Here is a 20967-nt window from a genome sequence, read left to right on the forward strand (position 1 = left end):
AAATAAGGCAACTGGAAAAAAAGCTAGGTTGTTAAAACTATGGTACATTTGTCACAATTACTGAACCAATACTCACATATTACTATTAATTAAACTCTATATTTTATTCAGATTTCCTTAGGTTTTACCAAATGTCCCTTTTCTGTTCTAGGACCCATCAGGATACCACATTATCTTTAGCTGGCAGGCCTCCTTAGGCTCCTTTGGCTGTGACAGTGTCTCAGACTTTCCTGGCTTTTAATGACCTTCACCGTTTAGAAGTGAGCTGGTCAGGTATTTTGTAGAATGTCCCTCAATTGGGATTTGTCTCATGTTTTTATCATGACTGGACTGGGTCACATGTTTTGGGGAGGAAGACCACAGAGGTAAAGTGCCAATATACTATCAACATGATTTACCAGCGTTGGTATTAGGCTTGGTCACCTGGCTGAGGCAGTGCTTGTTAGGTTTCTCCATTGTAAAGTTACTCTGTTCTCCGCCCCCTTCCGCAGACTGTCTTCACTGGAGGGAAAACACTATGCCCAGCCCACACTTAAGCAGTAGAGAATTCTGTTCTCTACCTCCTTGCGGGTATTTTCATAAATTGTTTGATTTTTTTCCCTGATTTGTCTCTTCTTCCCTATTTATTCATTTATCTATATCATATGGACTCATGGATATTTACTTTATACGTTGCACTATACTCCAAGTCTCTCGGTGTGTCTGTCAGTCTGTCTCTCTCTCTTTCTATCTATATTACATTGTTCCAGCTTTGGCCATTGGCCACTCATCATTGTGAGTGTGTGTGTTTATTTGCTTATTTGTGGAAGCAGACACTTCCTTACTTTTTGGCACTACAAGACGTTCATCTTGTGTATTTCCTTCTCCAGATCTGGATTCAGTCATTTCCCAAGGAAGCCCTGATTCCCTTTACTATAGAACAGTATTAGAAACCAGTATCTGAGAGACATGCTCTGTTCTTTGCTAATGAGGGAAACTGAATATTTTAAACAATGCAATTTAAATGCTTAATTCATCTTTTGAGTGTCAGCTTCTAGCTACTCAGTTTTCTACTCTGCCAGGACTGTAATGTCATTAACTGAAGCATCTTTCTTAGAATTGCCACATCATATGTTATACTCATGGGGAAGATGAATCTTCTCTTTAAGCGTTTTGAAAAAAGAGACGTCTGTTTATGGAGCCAATGGCTGCTGGGGCCCCAGCAACTGGCTGTGCAAAGACCACCAGCAGTGCAGGCCACCCTGTGAGCTTGAGATCACAGACTCCACCCTGAGCTGTGTCAGTCCTCATCTGTGCCAGGTTACATGTATCTGCTAAGGCAGAGTTGACAAGGTTGTGTCTTAGCTTGAGATAAAGTCTCAAATACCACAATGATGGACTAAGTCTTAGGGACAACAATGGACTCTTTCCTAACCTACGGGACCACTTCATTTGGTGGAAGCCTGATTCACTTCATTAGGCAAACTGGACCTTTCCTGTCAGCACAAGTCCCGTCTTCTCTCTCTTGAAGAAATTACCAGTCAACTCAGCTGATGACACTGAAGGCTATGGCCTGACTCCCATACGTTTCTGTCTTTCACTAGAAACCAGAGCCTTGAAACACTTCTCTTTCAGTAGATATCCTGAGGCTATCACTTTACTTTCTCTGTCTTTAACTTTATTTTCTCCTCAAGGTTTTTTTTTCTTTTTTTTTTAAGATTTTATTTTTAAGTAATCTCTGCACCCAACACAGGGCTCGAACCCACAACCTCAAGATCAAGAGTTACATGCTCTACCGACTGAGACAGCCAGGCACCCCTTCTCAAGCTGTTTTTGATATTAAAGAAACATTCTGAACTTTCCTGATGGGTGAGAAAGTTTTTTACATTTGATAAATAAGATTTATATTTTGAAAAAAAAATTTTTAATGTTTATTTATTTTTGAGAGATACAGAGACAGAATATGAGTGGGTTAGGGGCAGAGAAAGAGGGAGACACAGAATCCGAAGCAGGCTCCAGGCTCCAAGCGGTAAGCACAGAGCCCGACGCAGGGCTCGAACTCATGAGCCATGAGATCATGACCTGAGCCAAAGTCGTACAGTCAATCGACTGAGCCTTCCTGGTGCCCCAAGATTTATATTTTGAACTAGTATACAAGTTTCAATTTTCCAACACTGGAAAAGAAGTTCTATATATTTATTACAGTGACTTCAAATCTTTTATAGCATTGTGACACTTGACCATTGTTTTACCTTGTCCTTCTCCCTCTTGTTTCATACTCTACAGAGAGCTAGATGGAATATTTTTAAGATTAAGGTTAATAAACATTATTTGTTTAAACTCGTTTCTCAAGAATTTAATACCAGATTTTAAGATCATGAAATACTCAAGAGGTATATAAAAGCAATACAGGGTAATTTATCTCTATAAAAACTGTATCTTGAAGCTAGAAATGTGCCCTGGTTGATAACCATTGCTCTAGTCCATTGAAGCTACTGTATTCTCTTTGGCAAATAGCACACTTTCTCTCTTGTGATCAGCAGGCTTATTGTTTTAATTTGTAAACCCTGTATATAACTCAGCCAGCGGGTTGCTGCAGAGACCCTCAACCTGTGTTCTTTTATGTGAAGCACTGTGTACACAAACTGTTTGCAGATGCTAACTATGCCTTTCTTCATATCGGAAGATGGTGGATGAGACAAGGAGGCAGAGTCGATAAATCCCAGTGTTCCAGAGTCCTAAATTTACATTGTACAGAGCCAATCTCAGGCATGTGTGTTGAGTCATGGAGTCAGGAATAACTGCAATAAGCCTGTGATAATGGCGCAATATCAGCTCTTGATTCCAAAGTTACCAAATCCTGATGCAGTTCAAAGGCTCCAGATGGTGTTAATAAGAAATGACTTATCCTAGAGGCTGCAGCTTGTAAAAATGTATCTGACGCAATAAGGCCCCCTGGTAAAGATTTATTTACAATTTTAATAAAACATCCTATTGTTTTTCCTACGAAAACGCCAATCGCTGACTGGAAGAGTGGTGAGGGTGGTGATAAAAATCCATTCCGATCCTCTCCCAAATGTTTTAGTTTTGCAACAACGTAAAAACTGTTTTCACAATGATAGCAACGTATCCATTATGATTTGTGAGTCACAACAGCGTAAAGAACCAACTTATCTTCAACTTTCCTACACTGCCAAAGAAGAATGTGAAAATATTTCTGCCTTCACTTCATTAAAACTATTTTTACAGCAAAACAAATGAATACATACATTTAGCTTCACGTGGAATGAAAAACTCCATAGTTCCTAATGCAAATTTTAAAAAGGTATTTTTAGTATTTAGTTTCTCAATATCAGAAATGAGAGGGACAGCATTCGGAAACATGGCGCTTAGTCTGTGAAGAGGGGAAAGTAGGTTCATCTCCCAAAAGTCCCAGAAAATCTACAGCCTGAGAGCTGGCTCTGAGGGGACAAGGGCCAGCATCTGCTACTTACAGTTGTGGTCATGGTTTCCTCAGTCACTACTTTCAGGGTGTCGACCACTGAGATGTAGCCTAGCCTTCGGGCAATGGCGAGGGCAGTGTTCCCATTCTGGCCAGAGGGAAATGAGGACAAGGAATTAACAAGTCATTCCCCATGTCTTAGTGTCTGTGTGCTCCCACATGTTTCGCCCATACTAAACAGAAGGCGAGTGTCTCATTGGCCCCACCCACTGTCATACACAAAACACTATTTCATTAGACACATACCTTGCACAAAACCCACCTAACCTGTTCCCACTCACGCAGCAGAGACTCGGCTTCTACACACGGAACCCAAGAGGCTTATTAACGTTCTAAATCATCAAAGAAACAAACGTTTTTCATTTTATATATGTATTTCCTACTAGTTGGCAATGGATTTGTAGTTTCTAAGTATGAAACATCTAATTACATCTTTCTCTCTCTGGACAGCTCACAATATAGCTATTGTCTCTGCCCTGCATTCCACTGAATGCTCTGTTTATACCTATAAATGAAAGTAAAACAGCAACATTGGTGCCCGATAAAAACTGTAAGAAGATTCCAGTATCCAGGTTCATCTCCTCCCTCCTCCCTTAGCCTCCCTCTTCCCTTCCCTTCCCCCTTACCACAGTGAGTTCATTGGGGGAAGCGTTGTTCTGAAGCAAGACATTTATTATATGTGTGTGTCCCTGCTGAGCTGCTTGATGTAACGGCGTATACCCATTCTGCAGAAGGAAGGTGGAAGAAAGGACATTTACTTCCTTGGACACAAAAATCAATGACTTTGGTGGATACAAAGGAGAAAAGAGTTTACCTTTGTTTTGGCATTAACTTTTGCAGAATGCTGGAGCAGGAAGTTAACAATCTTGATGTTTCCATAGTGGCAGCCCACATGGAGAGGTGTGTATCCCATCTGTAATTATATTTTTTAGAAAAGAAACCTCATAAGTATACTTTTAGTAACAGCTACCCTAAATAGAAGCAAAAGTATTATTTAACCTGTCTTTTTGAGCTGGCAAAAAATAAGTGTTTTCCCCATATGTGTGTGTGTGTGTGTGTGTGTGTGTGTGTGTGTGTGTGTGTGTGACAGAGAGAGGGGGGGGGTACTAAAAAATAGTACCATGTCACATGTAAGTAGTTAGGAACTTCCCAAAGGACTCTCTCTTGCATCAACTCATTTTATTCTCGCACCGACTTTTCAAGATAGGAAGTAAACATGGCACAGCCGGCAGTCTGGACAGAGTGATGGTGTGGCTTCTGGGGAGGGTTAGGGAGAGTGTTCTGCAGACAGATGTGGACTAGGATTTACAGAACACTCTATTCTCTCTCTTTTTTTTTAAATATATGAAATTTATTGTCAAATTGGTTTCCATACAACACCCAGTGCTCATCCCAACAGGTGCCTTCCTCAATACCCATCACCCACCCCCCCCCACCCCCCATCAGCCCTCAGTTTGTTCTCAGTTTTTAAGAGTCTCTTATGCTTTGACTCCTTCTCCCACTCTAACCTCTTTTTTTTTTCCTTCCCCTCCCCCATGGGTTCCTGTTAAGTTTCTCAGGATCCACATAAGATGAACACTCTATTCTCTAAAAGCATAAAACTGAGGTAGAAAAAAACACAAAGTGGCTTAATGATAATGCCAGGCAGTGGATGAGCATCAGAACGCATGACAGAGGTGGGAAGCACAGAACCACTAAAGCCGAAGAGGCTGGTCTTCAGGAGGTCTGGGATGCATGAACTTGATCCGGGTGTATATGCTGTAGCTAAAGGCTGCTGCCCAACTAGCTAGAGTCCCATAATTTGAAAACAACTGATATAGACAAAGCAGTAAGTTGTTTCCCAAATTAACAGACAAAGCAGTAAGTTGTTTCCCAAATTAATATCCTCTGACCGCTGAAGGACATAAGTCCTATCTATTAAAAAATATATTTTTACACATATATATGATTATATATGTATCATATATATGTGTGTATAACTATGTGTTTAAAATAAGGATATCCAGATACTCTTCTAGATGGCCACATTGCAAGAGACACCACCATGTCATTTCAGTGCCCACAATAAATCTCTGTTTATGAGGACACTGGCAGCACCAGATCACCACAAGGAAGAGCATAGAGTTTTAAAACCATTTCTCAGTATGCACGAGGAGGGCAGGGGAACATGGGGGTCCATGGTTTCAAGGATCTGTATCTCATGTGCGATGCACTATTGTATCTTTATGGTGACTCCATGCTACAGACTGAATGTCTGTGTCCCCCCAAATTCATATGCTGAAACCCCAACCCCCAGTGTGATGGCATTTGGAGATGTGGCCTTTGGGAGGTACTTAGGCCACAGGTAATTAGGTGGAGTCCTCATGAATGGGATTAGTGCCCTTACAGGAAGAGGCAGGAGAGAGCTCGCCTCTTCTCTCTGCCCTCTGCCATGTGAAGATTACAACAAGAAGGTATGAGATAGCCATCTGCAAACCAGCAAGAGGTCCCTTACCACACAAGGGATCTGCTGGCACTTTGATCTTGGACTTCCCAACTTTCAGAACTGTGAGAAATGGAAGTTTGTCCACTCTATGGTATTCTTGTTATAGCGGCCCCATCTGACGAAGACATGTTACAAATGGGTATATTTGAATTTGAAAAGGGAATGGCCAGGCCATGGCTGATTGTGGAAGGTGAAGACATCTCACCAGGGACGTGATGCCCTAAAGAGCTTACTCTGGTCACATTCTGTTCCACAAAAGGAGCTGTCAGTGCTCGCACACTGCCTGGACTCCCACTGATAAAGCTCAGCATAACCACTTGTATGGGAGTCATATGGAAACCCCAAAGCTGCTCCATGCATGATGAAGAAGATCCTGTTTTGGTGACCAGAACTGACTTGCCTACTTTACAGGCACCTTTCTCTTTCTTTCCTTCTTTTCTCTTTCTTTCCTTTGTCTTTCTTTCCTTCTTTCCTTCTTTCTTTTTCTTTCTTTCTTTCTTTCTTTCTTTCTTTCTTTCTTTCTTTCTTGTTTATTTATTTGAGAGAGAGAGAGAGAGAAAGAGAGAAAGAAAGAAAGAGAGAAAGAAAGAAAGAAAGAAAGAAAGAAAGAAAGAAAGAAAGACAGAAAATCCCAAGCAGGCTCCATGCTGTCAGCACAGAGCCCGATGTGGGGCTTGAACTCACAAACTGTGAGATCATGACCTGAACCGAAATCAAGAGTCAGATGCTTAACTGACTGAGCCATCCAGGCACCCTGCAGACTTCTTTCTTGATGCTGAGGAGCTCAGGATACTGCATTAGAAATCAGAATGGTACTTAGTGTAGGAGGCATGGTAATAATTTTCTCTAATCAGTTCTCAGTACAATTAGCTTAACTGAAGTAACATTACTTCCAACTTTAGTGGTAGAGGATTAATCCCAAGCTAAAAAAACATATAGAAAATATTTTTAAAATCTAAATATTAAGAAACTTTTCATGTTTTGAGTCAATGTGCCTAAGCAATAATGCAGCAGTTTCCAATGGCTATTGTACTACATCTATTAATTAGATTTTTTAAAGAAATTGAATCATTTTAAGTATTTTATTTATTTATTTATTTATTTTGAGAGAGAGAGGGAGAAGGAGAAGGGGAGGGGGACAGAGAGAGAGAGAGAGAGAGAGAGCGTGAGCATGAGCAGGGGAGGGGCAGAGAGAGGGAGGGAGAGGCGTGAGGCTCTATCTTATGAACGGTGAGATCATGACCTGAGCCAAAATCAAGAGTTGGATGCTTAGCTTACTGAGCCACCCAGGAGCCCTGATTTTAAGTATTTTAATGTAAAATTTCTACTCACCGTCATAGCTTCTCATCTCATTCCTAGTAAAACCCTAAGTCATTGTGATGGGCTATTAAGGCCTGTCTGATCTGGTCCCTCCTCTACACCACCTATGCATTAAATCTCTGAGCTCATTCCTCCCAATCTCTTCCCTGTTTGTTATACTCTAAGACACTGGTATTCTCAGTGCTCCACAAGCATTTAAGTATTTTATTAAAAGTACATGTGCATCATCAAGAAGATTTATTTTGCATTTAGAGAAACCAAATTGGGGCTTTTCCATTCACTGAGGGTCATAAAATGCCCACATTAAATGGTACCTTGCATAAATATGCTCAGAGGGATGTGATTTGAGAAATTCTTTCCAACTAGCAGCAATCAATTTTGGAAAGACCGACTATTCTGTCTGGAATAGCTAAGAAATAATCACAGTTCAGCTAACTGAGCAGTCTCTGCCTCTTTTTCCACTGTGCCTACTTATACCATCATTATAAGCGGGAGTTAAGCCTTCTCCTTTAGGCAATACCAAGAGGTTGCATTTGTATATGAAGAGCAAACAGGTGCAGATGGAGATTCTGGCGTTTTTGATCCATGGTGCCGTAGCACCTTATTTTACTGAGTTAGGTGCATCTGCTCAAACGGGGTTTGGAAGAGAGGAGTAAGAAATCCACACTTCACTCCCAACCTCCTAAAATCTGTGGTTCTCTATCTACGAGTCCATCCTTAGCCTTCCTTACTCTTGGCATACTCTTCCTCAGTGAACACACCCATTCACAGCTATGACTACTCCTTGATTTTATTTATTTCAGGTAAAATTTTTTTTTCAATTTTTATGTGTTGATTATTGTATGTGTATGAAAGACTATCGTCACATGTTATACTAAGGAGTACTTGATAATATGGCAGATGAAGACCCATGGAAGACTGTAAGATATCTTCACAAAGAGCTTTTTTAAAACATCATTGATTCCAGGATTTGTTCTTTGATTTCCACCACATTGTTTCTCAGTGAGAGACACAGAGAGAGAGAGAGAGAGAGAGAGAGCGCACAGGGGAGAGGGACGAAGGAGAGAAAGAGAGAATCCTAAGCAGGTTCTACACTTAACACAGAGCCTGATGCAGAGCTTGATCCCATACCCTGGGATCATGACCTGAGCCGAAATCAAGAGTTGGACACTCAACTGACTGAGCCATCCAGGCACCCCAATACTTCTTTAAGTATTTCTTAAATTTCTCCCTTGTTCATCAATTTCCCATCTGCCCCTAAGCAGAGGTCTTCTTTATTCTCCATCTAGACCTTAGTAACAGCCTTCAAATGCCTCTCCTCCAAACTCCTTTGACCTACTTAGTTTTTGCACTATCTCTTAGGCTCTTTCTAAGCCGATGTCTGATCTTACCACTCTTCTGTTTAAAACCTTCCATGGCTTGCCAGTGCAAACAGGATAAAAAGCTGAACTTACTTTGCCTGGCACATTAAGGCCTTCTGAAATCTTTGAAAATATTTTTTTTTATTATTTAAAACTTAATTTTATTATTTATTATTTTTGACAGAGAAATAGAGAGAGAGTGTGTGTGTATGTGAGAGAGGGAGAGAGAGAGAGCATGAACTGGGGAGGGGCAGAGAGAGAGACACAGAATCTGAAGCAGGCTTCAGGCTCTGCATTGTCAGCACAGAGCCTGACACAGGGCTTAAACTCACAAACCACAAGATCATAACCTGAGCCAAAGTCACATGCTTAACCAACTGAGCCACCCAGGCCCTCTGAAATCTTAATCTTCTAGCAGTATCTTGGGACATGCCCCCATTTTTTTCTCATGTTTCTGTGATACTGAACCAGTTATAGCTCCCTCCTACATTCCCAACCTTTGTGAAATAATTCAGTTAATTCCAATAGTTCTAAAATTACTAATTTATATATGGGGTCAAATTCAGGCTTTGTACCAATTACCTATGTGACCTTGTATAAGTAATTACTTGTCTGTACCTCAGTTTCCTCTGAGGGACAGGGATACTAATTTCACCCACCTCCTAGGGTACTTGTATGGATTAAACTAATTAATAAAGGAAAGAAATTAATACCTGACACAGAGAAGGTGAGTAATATATTTTATTATATTATTATATATAATTATACATTGTTATATTATATTATTACTATATTATTTTATTATTATTTTTATTATCATATGTCTTCTTTTCTAGACTATAAAGAGATCAAGGAATATATCACCCTGTTGAGAACTTGGCAAGTAGTAAGAGCTCAAAAAAATGAATGTGAAATGAGCATCAAATAAATTTTTTTCATTATTTTACACACATTTAAAGAAATATAATTTAACTATTAATTTGCTAATTAGTACCCCTGAGAATCAGTGCATTTGGATGGTCTAAATAAAATGTTTCAGGAGATTATTCTTTTAAAAAGTGGAAGGAATAGCTTTATTTCATCTGAACAGCACTAAATATTAAACCCTGTGGCCAGCAGCACAATTTAGTCTGAACTGATTTGGTGAACTTCAAATACAGAGCTGGACGTGGAGAAGGTCAGCAAGCCCAGTGGGAAGGCTGCAAAAGCTGTTACCAGGATTTTCAGATATTTTTCCCACAAGAGAGAAGTGCTCTCCATGTTTTCATATTTATCATTTTTTAAATTTAAGCCAGTGAATCTGACGGTACTATACTTTCCAACTGTAGGCTACTTAGAGACATCATCTTCACCAATAAGAATTTGGACATTCATAGAATAAACTTATTCACAAGATCAGAAGGCAAATCCCAACAACCTATCTCTCTGCACTTCTGCTCTATTCAGCTATAGGATGATCACAGCCTCAGGGCTTTCTTGGTGCTATGATCTTTGCTGAGAAGAAAAAGAAAGGGAAAAGAATTTGTAGGAGGCAGAGAGGTGCTTTTCAAATTTTTTTTTTAACGTTTATTTATTTTTGAGACAGAGAGAGACAGAGCATGAACGGGGGAGGGCCAGAGAGAGAGGGAGACACAGAATCTGAAACAGGCTCCAGGCTCTGAGCTGTCAGCACAGAGCCCGACGCGGGGCTCGAACTCACAGACCGTGAGATTATGACCTGAGCCAAAGTCGGACGCTTAACCGACTGAGCCACCCAGGTGCCACGAGAGGTGCTTTTCAAAGTGCATCACTTGTAAAGGGCAGGAAAGGGAACATGCTTCATGAATATTATACCAAGTAAAAAAATGATCATGACCTAAGGTGGGCTGGGTTAGGAGGAAACCCTGGTAGAGGCCTACGAACCTTAAGCCCAGGGGCCACGTGTGCAAGAAGACTCTTGGCACCATGTCCTGCCTCCCCACCTGCCCCGGAGAATCATTGCCACACTTCCTGACTGAATTATAGTATATGCTTTGGATGTGCAGGGGCAAAAACATATGGAGAAACTTAACCCTGCCTGTGCTTCCTGGAATCTTTACTCTGTAAAGAGAGAGGTAACCAAAAAACGTGTTTAAGTCTGTGTTTGTGTGTGTAAATAAAACAACACAAGATGAATATATTTACCATAAGTAAAATAAAGATGGTAAGCTAAACTCAGCTGATTCTTTTTTTAGAATTAAAAATGCTTTTATTTTTCGAATGGAGAGTAGCAAGAAACCATCCAGCTGCTGCCAGTGCCTTTAATGGTTTCTCTGTTAAATACTTAGCTACCTAGGAAAGCACTCAAGACTGAGGATCATGAGAATTTTTAGAAAGGAAGGGAAATAGAGTGAAGGGATTGCTGAGCAAGCTGGCTACCAAGTGAGGTCATGGAGACCTCAAGGCCACAGAAATTCCAGAAAGGGAGGTAGAGGGGAGTTTGCCTACCTCCCAGTTCCACCTCAGGCTGTCCTGACCAGGGACAATGATACTTGCTTTACTGCTTTAATACAAACTTTAAAGCACAGACAGGATCTTGCCTGGTCAGATCTCTTTCAGGCAGCTTCTTTTTAATAGAACACAGTATGGGTGGAGCAGCCACTGCCACAGACAGCCGAACAATGTCCAAAGGGTGTAGTCTACTCAGGGCTGTTCCCTCTGTGCTTGTCTGGCAAATCCAGTCTGATTTTGATGTCTGAATGCCACTTTATTTTTTATGTTTTTAATTTGATAGAGAGGGTGAGGAAGAGAGGCAGAGGAAGAGAGAGAGAGAGAGAGAGAGACAGAGAGGAGAGAATCTTAAGCAGGCTCCAAGCTTAGTGCAGAGACCAATGGGGGGCTTGATCCCATGACCCTGGGATCATGACTTGAGCTGAAATCAAGAATCAGGCAGTCAACCAACTGAGCCACCCAGGTGCCCCTGAATATCTTTTGACTTGGCTAATTCCTGGTGATACTTCTATATTTGTTAGTATCTTCAGTATTTATATACACACCTCAGAATCTATACATATTATATACAAAATGTTTGTATTCACAATTTTTCATTTTGAGAGAGAGAGACAGACAGACAGACAGACAGCATGTGTGCAAGAGCGGAGAAAGGGGCAGAGAGAGAGGGAGAGAGAATACCAAGCAGGCTCCATGTATAGCACAGAGCCCAGTGCAAGGCTTGATACAACTTTATTTATTTATTTTTTTAATGTTTTTAATTTGAGAGAGAGGGTGAGGAAGAGAGGCAGAGGAAAAGAAAGAGAGAGAGAGAGAGAGAGAGAGAGAGAATCAAGAATCAGATGCTCAACCAACTGAGCCACCCAGGTGCCCTTGTATTCACAATATTTAATAAGCATTTATTTTTGTGTCAAAAATATGATATATGGAAAGAAACAAGAGTTATATTTTAGAGTAGATAAAACAAGTTTGCCATGAAGAGGTAGCAAAATTAAGTGCAAAATAAATGCTCAGAGAAATGGGGTTAATATGAAGTCCTATGTCTGATGACACAAAACATCCATTTTTCTTATCTGAGTTTGAAATTGTGTAATTATAAGATACTAATCAGTATTGTTTTCTTTCTGAAGAGAGCTATTTGAGAGAAAGAGAGAGAGAGAGGGAGAGAGGGAGATGCTAGTGACCACACATACCATAAAGATTTTAGCAAGTGAGGAATAACTGAATAAAACTTATTTTATCCTTTTTTTAATAGACTATGTCTAAACAAAGTTAATGGTCACAAATTACTGATAAATTTTTCTGGATGCATTTTAAAGTCAGTCACAAAAGCTAAAAAAGGTCCAAGATTTTACACTCTGTCCTTGGAGGACCAATTTGTTATCACAAGGATAAATACTGTTAACATGGGTGGATATCTATAGGCAGCTGGGATAAAGTGCCCAAGCCATTAAAGACATAAAGCATCTGGGACACTATAACCAGAGGCTTTGGTGTCCTTTGCACAGATTTATGTTTGACATGCTATGTATAAAAGATATGATGGAAAATTTGTTCTCCCCCCATCAAATTGTACTTGTTTCCATATAGGAGTCACCAAACGACACATTCTTTTTTGTATACCTTTGTCTGGGCATCCACATTTGCCCCTTGGTTTACGAGGACTTCAGCCACATTCACTCTGTCTTCTTGAGCAGCCAAATGGAGTGGGGTCAGGCCATTCTGCAAAAGATTCAAAGTACAGTCATTTTAGAGAAGGTAATATAGCACACATGGCATGTATGAGAACAATTTATGAATTGTAGGAGACTAAGCCTTGAATTCTTAAATTAAAAAAAAAAATTTTTTTAATGTTTGAGAGGAAGAGCATGAGTGGAGGAGGGGCAGAGAGAGAGAGGGAGGCAGAGGATTCAAGCAGGCTCTGAGCTGTCAGCATAGAGCCCAATGTGGGGCTTGAACTCACGAACTGTGAGATCATGACTTGAACCGAAGTCGGATGCTCAACAGACTGAGCCACCCAGGTGCCCAAGCCTAGAATTCTTATGTTAAAAAAAATCTACAAAATATGTTTATATATTAGCACCGTGGCAACACTGTTATCTGCAGGCTTCATGAAAATTTCAAACATTCTCAGAAGTGGAGGGAATGGAGTGAACCTTGTGGACTCACCACAGACTCTATGGTTTATCAAGGTTTTCCTACATTTACTTCATCCAGCCCTACTTCCTGTTCATTCTTTTCTTTGTGGACGTATTTTAAGGCAAATCCCAGACATTATACCATTTTCCTACTACATACTCCAGTGTTCACTTGTCAAAACTAGAGGCTTTAAAAAAAAGATATAAAATGATATAATGTCTGGGATTTGCCTTAAAATACGTCCACAAAGAAAAATATTTTTAAATGAATTAACAAAAATATTTTGTTGTTGTTAATTTTAAATGAGTAAACAAAAGCAGAATCAGGTCTGTTAAAACAGAAAACAAACTGATGGTTGCCACAGGGAAGGGGGAGTGAGAGACTGTGCAAAATGGGTGAAGGGGAGTGGGAGACACAGGCTTCCAGTTATGAAATGAATAAGTCATGGGAATAAAAGGCACAGCATATGTAATACAGTGAATAATATTATAATAGTGTTGTGACAGGACAGAGATGGTAGCTAAACTTGTAGTGAGCACAGCATGATGTATAAACTTGTCAAATCACTAAGTTGCACATCTGAAACTAATTTGAGATTGTATGTCAACTATACTCAAAAATAAGTAAATAAATATTTACCAAAAAGACACCTAGAGAATTTTTTTGCAAAATTATGCAGGAATTTCAACACATGACCATTGGCACTAGCTTTAGCAGAATTAAAAGAAAAGTTAGTTATAAAATTAAGTATTGACATATGATGATAATATTTTCTTCACCAAATATTAATACCCACAGCTGATAAATATGTTCTGTATGTTGTTTCTGGGTAGGAAAGATGGCCTCGAAATGCAAAATGAATGCTGTACCATGAGAATTTCCAGGTCATTTGAATGGTGTATGTGTTTAATGAGACTGAACATTTGAAACTGAGTCTACAACAGAACGTGCAGGCTACCTGGTTGTTCTAATGGCCAAGAAAAAATCACCAAGACTGTACACAAGTTTAAAAATCCTCTGTAGTTGTAAAGTGTCTTTTCATGAATTATATTTAGGAAAGAGTAACTTGGTGTGAGTGCTTGCAGATTGTTTTCTTTCCCCCAGTACGAGCTTGGAGGTTAGTATCTGAGTCCTGGAGGCCTTCCTTCTCTTCCTCTAGCATCTGTGCAACAGGAGCCTCGGCCATGGCATTTGTCAGAGGAGAGGAGTGAATCAGGGACAACACTAGGGAGGGCACAGAGCCCTCTAGATGCCGTACATGACTTATTTAGGGGTTGCTGTCCCATCAAACAGATTATAGGATTCAGGAAGACTCACTTGCTCTCGGCTTTTTAACTATTTACAGAATTTGGGAGGAAGCCCACTCAAACTGAAAAGAGAGGAAATAAGAAAAGGAGGACCAATGCACTCAGTTGAAGTCCAAGAAAAATAAGCTGGGGCCAAGACTGGCACCACCCAACACTGACATAATCTTATAACAATGTTCCATGTTCTACTTTATTTATTTATTTATTTATTTATTTATTTATTTATTTATTTATTATTTTTAATTCCAGTTAGTACACATACAGTGCTCTATGAGTTTCATGTATACAATATAGTGATTTAACACTTCCATACATCAGCCAGTGCTCATCACAAGTGCTCTCCTTAATCCCTGTTTCACCCATCCCCCCACCCCCTCCATGTTCTACTTTAGAGGAAACAAATATTTTCAGCCATAGTATTTTGTAGAGGTTACCTATTCTAAGTTTGAGACTTTTCAACACTTTTGAAGATACTTTACTGAGTGTTTCTCAGCAAAGTTTGGGAAAGGTATTGCGGCATGTGCCTTACTTTCTCATGTTCCCCCGTGTTCATGCTGCCTCATGGGTTACCCACTCTACCTGTACCATGGAGTCACTCACAGCCTTCCTGGACTTCACTGTCTGTCCTTGTCTCACAAAGGGCCTCATTGTTACATTTATGTGCACACCTTCTATGTGCTCACCTCTATTAAGAGCATCATAATCCTGCATTTAAATTCTGTTTCCTTGGGGCGCCTGGGTGGCTCAGTCGATTAAGCGTCCAACTTCAGCTCAGGTCACGATCTCACGGTCCATGAGTTCAAGCCCCACGTCGGGCTCTGGGCTGATGGCTCAGAGCCTGGAGCCTGCTTCCGATTCTGTGCCTCCCTCTCTCTCTGCCCCTCCCCCATTCATTCTCTGTCTCTCTCTGTCTCAAAAATAAATAAACGTTAAAAAAAAAATTAAGGGGCGCCTGGGTGGCGCAGTCGGTTAAGCGTCCGACTTCAGCCAGGTCACGATCTCGCGGTCCGTGAGTTCGAGCCCCGCGTCGGGCTCTGGGTTGATGGCTCCGAGCCTGGAGCCTGTTTCCGATTCTGTGTCTCCCTCTCTCTCTGCCCCTCCCCCGTTCATGCTCTGTCTCTCTCTGTCCCAAAAATAAATAAAAAACGTTGAAAAAAAAAAAAAAAATTAAAAAAAATAAATAAATTCTGTTTCCTTGTCTGTCTTCCTCAAACCACTGTGACCTTGTTGAGGCAAATACTGTATCCTTAATCTTTTTATAACCAGTGTCTAGCATCTAGCACTGAATCATCCACTAGATGATTAAATCAGAAGATAAAAGCAAACATCTTTAGATAAAATATGCTAAAAAGAAACTTATTTTTATGTTCATGATTTTCATTAAAAAGATTTTATTTTGTTATTTTTTTAAAAGTTTATTTATTTAATTTTGAGAGACAGGGAGAGCACGCACAAGCGGGGGAGGGCCAGAGAGAACAAGGGAGACACAGGATCCAAAGCAGGCTCCAAGCTCTGAGCTGTCAGCACAGAGCCTGATGCAGGGCTCGAACCCATGAACCGTGAGATCCAAGTCGGACGCCTAATCGACTGAGCCACCCAGATACCCCGTCATTAAAAAGATTTTTAAAAAATAATGTGGTGGTTACAACAGTCCCATTTGAATTCAGAGGTTACCTGTTAATCTTTTATAAGGTTTCAACCATTGCTTATTTTAAAAAGTGGCGGTTATTTGGAACAAGAGAACACCACTAACTCAGAATATAAACAGCCCTGCTTAACATTCTATTAGTGGTACAAAGGAATAGAGCTACTTGTGGCCTACAAAATCCATGTGGGAAAGCAGGAACATCAAAAGCGAAACTGAAATCAAACACTAGCTAACTTCACTAGTAGCTAGTCATGGTCTCTTTTCCTTGAAGCTACTGGGAACCACTGATTACTAGTCAGAAAAGAAATAAGTGAAAGCAATAAACTCTTTAGTTCAATATCAATTTTCACAAAAGCTAAATCTTTCTTTTTAATATCTATTTTTTAACAAGGAAATAAAATCTAGTGTTAAATGGGGAGGTAGGATAGGGAGGGAGAGACAATAAATGATGTTTAAAATTGGCAGTTTAGGAAAAACTGACAGAAAATGGTCAGAGTTTCCTTATTGAATAACACGTTCTGCTCATTTTCTGTTTTCACATCAGGGCTTACTTCACACTTTATGTGGAACATGGCAACTGAGAAAGGAAGCAAAAATTTACAAATGCCTTCATATTAGATCATTCCTTGGTAGTGTGAAGTTCTTGAAAGTTCCTTAACTTTAATGTGCTCATGGGAAGCCAGCTGATCTGCTTTTCAAAATTTCTCTGGAAGTATCTCTGCTCATGTAGGGTTTTTTCCCTGGAGGATGGCTGACAATTTTGGTCCTCAGAATTTCCTTGCTAATTTCCAGTCTATCAAAGCAAACACTGGGAAATTCTGAAGTATTTTCAGCCTAAAAAATGTCTGTGATTTTAAGGCGAATGCAAGGCTGGATATGTATTGCAACTAGTTGACTGGAGGATTTTATTTGTTTGTTTATTTGTTTGACTGGAGGATTTTAAAGGAAGAGAAGTCACAGTATACTTTGGTATCAAATCTCCTGAAAACATTCACCTATTAACCAGTTGTTAAGGTCTATATTGCCTTTGAGAGAATTAGTGAGATACAGTATTCTGGGCCCTTCAAATAGACTCTAATGGATGCCAGAATGTACTTCAATTTGGGAAGACCAGGTCTTCTACCTTGTCTTTAAGACAAGTTGAATTTTGTAGCAAATTATTGTAAGCTTGGTCTCTATCTGAACGCTTGAAATTCAAAAACCATCCTGTTTATAATGGCTGTTTGAAATTGGTCTGTGATTCCCATTAATACAGAGACATGCACAGATAAAAGGAATGTTTAAAATAAAAGATAAGAGAAAATCAAATTGTTACACCAGAAAAATATGAAAAATATTTTGTTCTATAATAATCACAAAATATTTTCAAGATATTAAAACTGAAATAAAAAAGATTTCCCTGTTCTCTTATGTATGTGTTTTGGTCTATAGAATTTGTTAAATTACAACCTCGGGAATTCAGGTTAGTGCAGAATAACATTTTCCCTAAATTATAAGAAGTCCACAATTAAGACAACTCTTATTTTCGTCCTTAAGGAGAAGGTGCTGAATGTTACCTCAGTTAATCTTTATGACATTTCTGTGAAGTAAATATTGTTGTCTTCATTTACTAGAGGGCAAAATTGAGGCTCATCGGGTCATATAGCTTGTTCAATCAAGTCACACATCAAGGAAGAGTCAGGCTTAGGATTCACACCCAGAGGATTCAAAACCTCCATGATTCCAAAATACAGTCCACGTATATGAAAAACAAATAAAATTACTTGTCATTTGTCCCCATAAAACTATTGCTGTCTTGAAACTCCACTCCAAAATCTGAGCTATGGCCATGCCATCACCAACTGGTAGAGAAAAAGCCAGGGAGTTTGGATTGTCAAGAACTTGGGAGCACTGTAGCAGGCTTTTGTGTTATATGAAGGGAAGACTTAGAAACATCTGTTCTGTGCTTTGAGCAGACCTCAGACTCAAGGTATTAATAAATAGTTTAGCAAACCCAAATTCTCTGATACATGCAATGAGAGGTCTAACTTCATTAACATGTCTCTGGCCAATTGTGGGCTAGACTTTGCTTCATAAAATTCTTCACTAATAATGGGGCTGCCAAATATGAGGACGGGAATTTGAAAAAACTAGGGAACAGAGACTTCACACGTTCCTTGAAACTGCCAATTTACATAGAAAGACTAACAACCTTTCCAACCTATTGAATAAAATAGCTACTCTAAACTTCTGTTATTAAAATGGACTCCATGAAGGCAGCACTCTTTCTAATATTTATTTTTTTAAGTAGGACTTAAAACTGGGAGAGGCAATGAGTAGGTACCCCCAAAACATTTGCAGACAAAATCAACAGGCTACAATTTACAACTTACTATTTTGCTAAGTTCTGGCAAGGTAATGTGGTACTTTGAATTAGCGTTATAGCAAAACTTAATATTATTAAGAAAAACTTTGTGGACTTCATTTTTATGACTATATGTTATTCAATTGTATGACTTGACAAGTATTGATTTACCATTCTCTTACTGTTTAAACATTTTTTCTCAAAGTCTTTACTATAATAAACAATATTTTGGTAAACATCTTTGTGCAATGTTACACTTTATATATTCTATTTGACCTGGATTCTTCATGCTTCTTAGTGCATGCTTCTTAGTGACCTTTCTGAGCGGTAAGGTTTCGTTATACGCTTTGCAGAGAAAAAGAAAGGTTACCTTATTGCTCAGGTTCACATTAGCATTTCTGCTGAGGAGCAGGGACACCATGTCCACATGTCCTTCTTGAGCTGCAAGATGGACAGAAGCAATTCCTTGCCGGGTAACTGCATTTGCATCAGCACCATATTCCAGCAGAGTTGTCGCTATGTCCATCTGGTTCTTTTTGGCAGCGATGTGCAGTGGCGTATAACCATTCTGTCAACACGAATCACTTGGTCACATGCCCAGTAACAAGATAAAAATGTGTGCAGTGCACTTTCAAATAGTATGCTTCCCTTTCTAGTGATTTTCTTCGACGGTTTAAAAATTCATAATCACAGAAGCAAACTGATAAATCAAGCTGTGCCATTAATGTACTGCCCTAATGTCTCCCGCATCCCTAAATTGGGAAAACATACTACAGACAGTTTAATGCAGAGTACCACCGGTTTTGCAAAAGGAATATAGGGTCCTCTCTTGCAGGCAGTTAATGTTAGTAGGTGCTCAATAATTACTTGCTTTATTTAAATTGCCAATGCAAGGAAATGCAACTAGGAAACAACAAACAATGTGGTACCATGGACATGTTCAGAGCCATTATTCCACTTTTCATTCAATAGTAGCTATTCAGAGCCATTACTCTACCTTTAAAATATCTTTAATAGTCACTTGTTGCTAACAAGTTGAAAAATTTAGTGTTCATGGTAGTCAAGATGCTATAATCTACCCTCACAGCCCCTTTGATTGCCTCTTCTATGAAACTCTAGTTTTTACATTATGCTTCAGCTGAACTGGTTTCCCACATAAGATACAGCTCATGTTTCTATTTTGCCTCATTCTATCAAGGATGTTCTTCTCCACCATGTCTTTGGGGTCAGCATCTATCAGCTGAAGATTCAGCTCAAGGGTTATACTCTCATGAAGGGTTTCATTTCCTCCTTCCCCACCTACACCCACCCCCAACCTAACTGACTCCAATCAAAGTCCTGGAGATAGTGGCACTCTTTCCTTTGCATACCTGTTTCCTTCTACTAAAATACAAATTTGTTGAGGGCAGGTATTGTGTCGTATTTGTCTTTGTATCTCTACTAGTGCCTCACAGTGACTGGTGAATCCTCAGAATTTGAGTCAAACTTACTACCACTTTCAGGACATTCTGGGATCCTTGTCTTGACTGACCTCTGATGACCAGAGGTTCAAGCAACTTAAATTCCTCTGGCAAACTGGCAATTAACTGTGCCTCAGGGTTGTTCATAGTCTTCTGCCCTGAGAAAGAAAGGTCCCCTGCACTAGGGGACCTTGTCCAGCCTTATTGTCATTTAAGAGAAATGCAAGATTATATTTTCACTTGGGCATGAATCCAACTATATAAGATATGCCAATGAAAAATGAGAATGATTTTTTATAGAAAAGAAGATTTAGAGGGAAAAAAATGGAATTCATGGATTCACATTTGGCAAAATGATCCAAATCTAGACAACTATCAGTCACAATCTTTCCAGGCCATATGGATGGGTAGGAAACAACACAGAGGACAGTGGGGGCTGCTGCACCACTAATCCGGCCAGCCTACTGCAATTACCTCATATTTTAAGTCATTAGCATGTCCTAGTAGGATAATGGTTCTCACTTGAGAAACACCCTTTCTGTAATCAATTGTAGAGGATTTAAGCAAGTGGAAATGCTGCTTCCAGACTCTTCTGAAACCAGCCTCTGCCAAACGGGATGGGCCAGGGTAGAAGATTTTATATCCCTATTTTTAGTTTTGACCTTTTGCCATCTGGAAACCCTAGCTGACCTGGGAAACATTTGTCCCTCTGTACAGACACACCCTAAAGAGATTGCCTTCAGAGCCAAATGTAGAGCTTTGGACTGAGCCCAACTTTACAGCGAATGACAGGAGGGGGTGGTCTGTTTTGTTACCATCCCCACCCCTGCATAAAAGCCAAAATTCACAAAATCAGTGCTAAAATAGGTCACCTGATTAGTCAATATGTCTAGCACTGGCTAATCAGAGGGCTAACAGCAACATAGCCTGAGTTTAGCTTCTTGTCATGCATC

General features: G+C 39.7%; 1 protein-coding gene across 1 annotated transcript in view; it reads right to left on the reverse strand.

The window, feature by feature from the left end:
- The window catches only part of ANK3 (ankyrin 3), a 335879-nt gene that overhangs the window by 125097 nt on the left and 189815 nt on the right, over positions 1-20967 (reverse strand). The window contains exons 17-21 of the mRNA XM_042907474.1: positions 18925-19122; positions 12740-12838; positions 4296-4394; positions 4108-4206; positions 3474-3569 (exon numbers count right to left, since the gene is read on the reverse strand). Of these exons, the coding sequence (XP_042763408.1) occupies positions 3474-3569; positions 4108-4206; positions 4296-4394; positions 12740-12838; positions 18925-19122 (591 nt within the window). The remainder of the gene's footprint in view (positions 1-3473; positions 3570-4107; positions 4207-4295; positions 4395-12739; positions 12839-18924; positions 19123-20967) is intronic.

The sequence above is a fragment of the Panthera leo genome, chromosome D2 (genome assembly GCF_018350215.1).
Source record: "Panthera leo isolate Ple1 chromosome D2, P.leo_Ple1_pat1.1, whole genome shotgun sequence".
Classification (NCBI taxonomy): Eukaryota; Metazoa; Chordata; class Mammalia; order Carnivora; family Felidae; genus Panthera; species Panthera leo.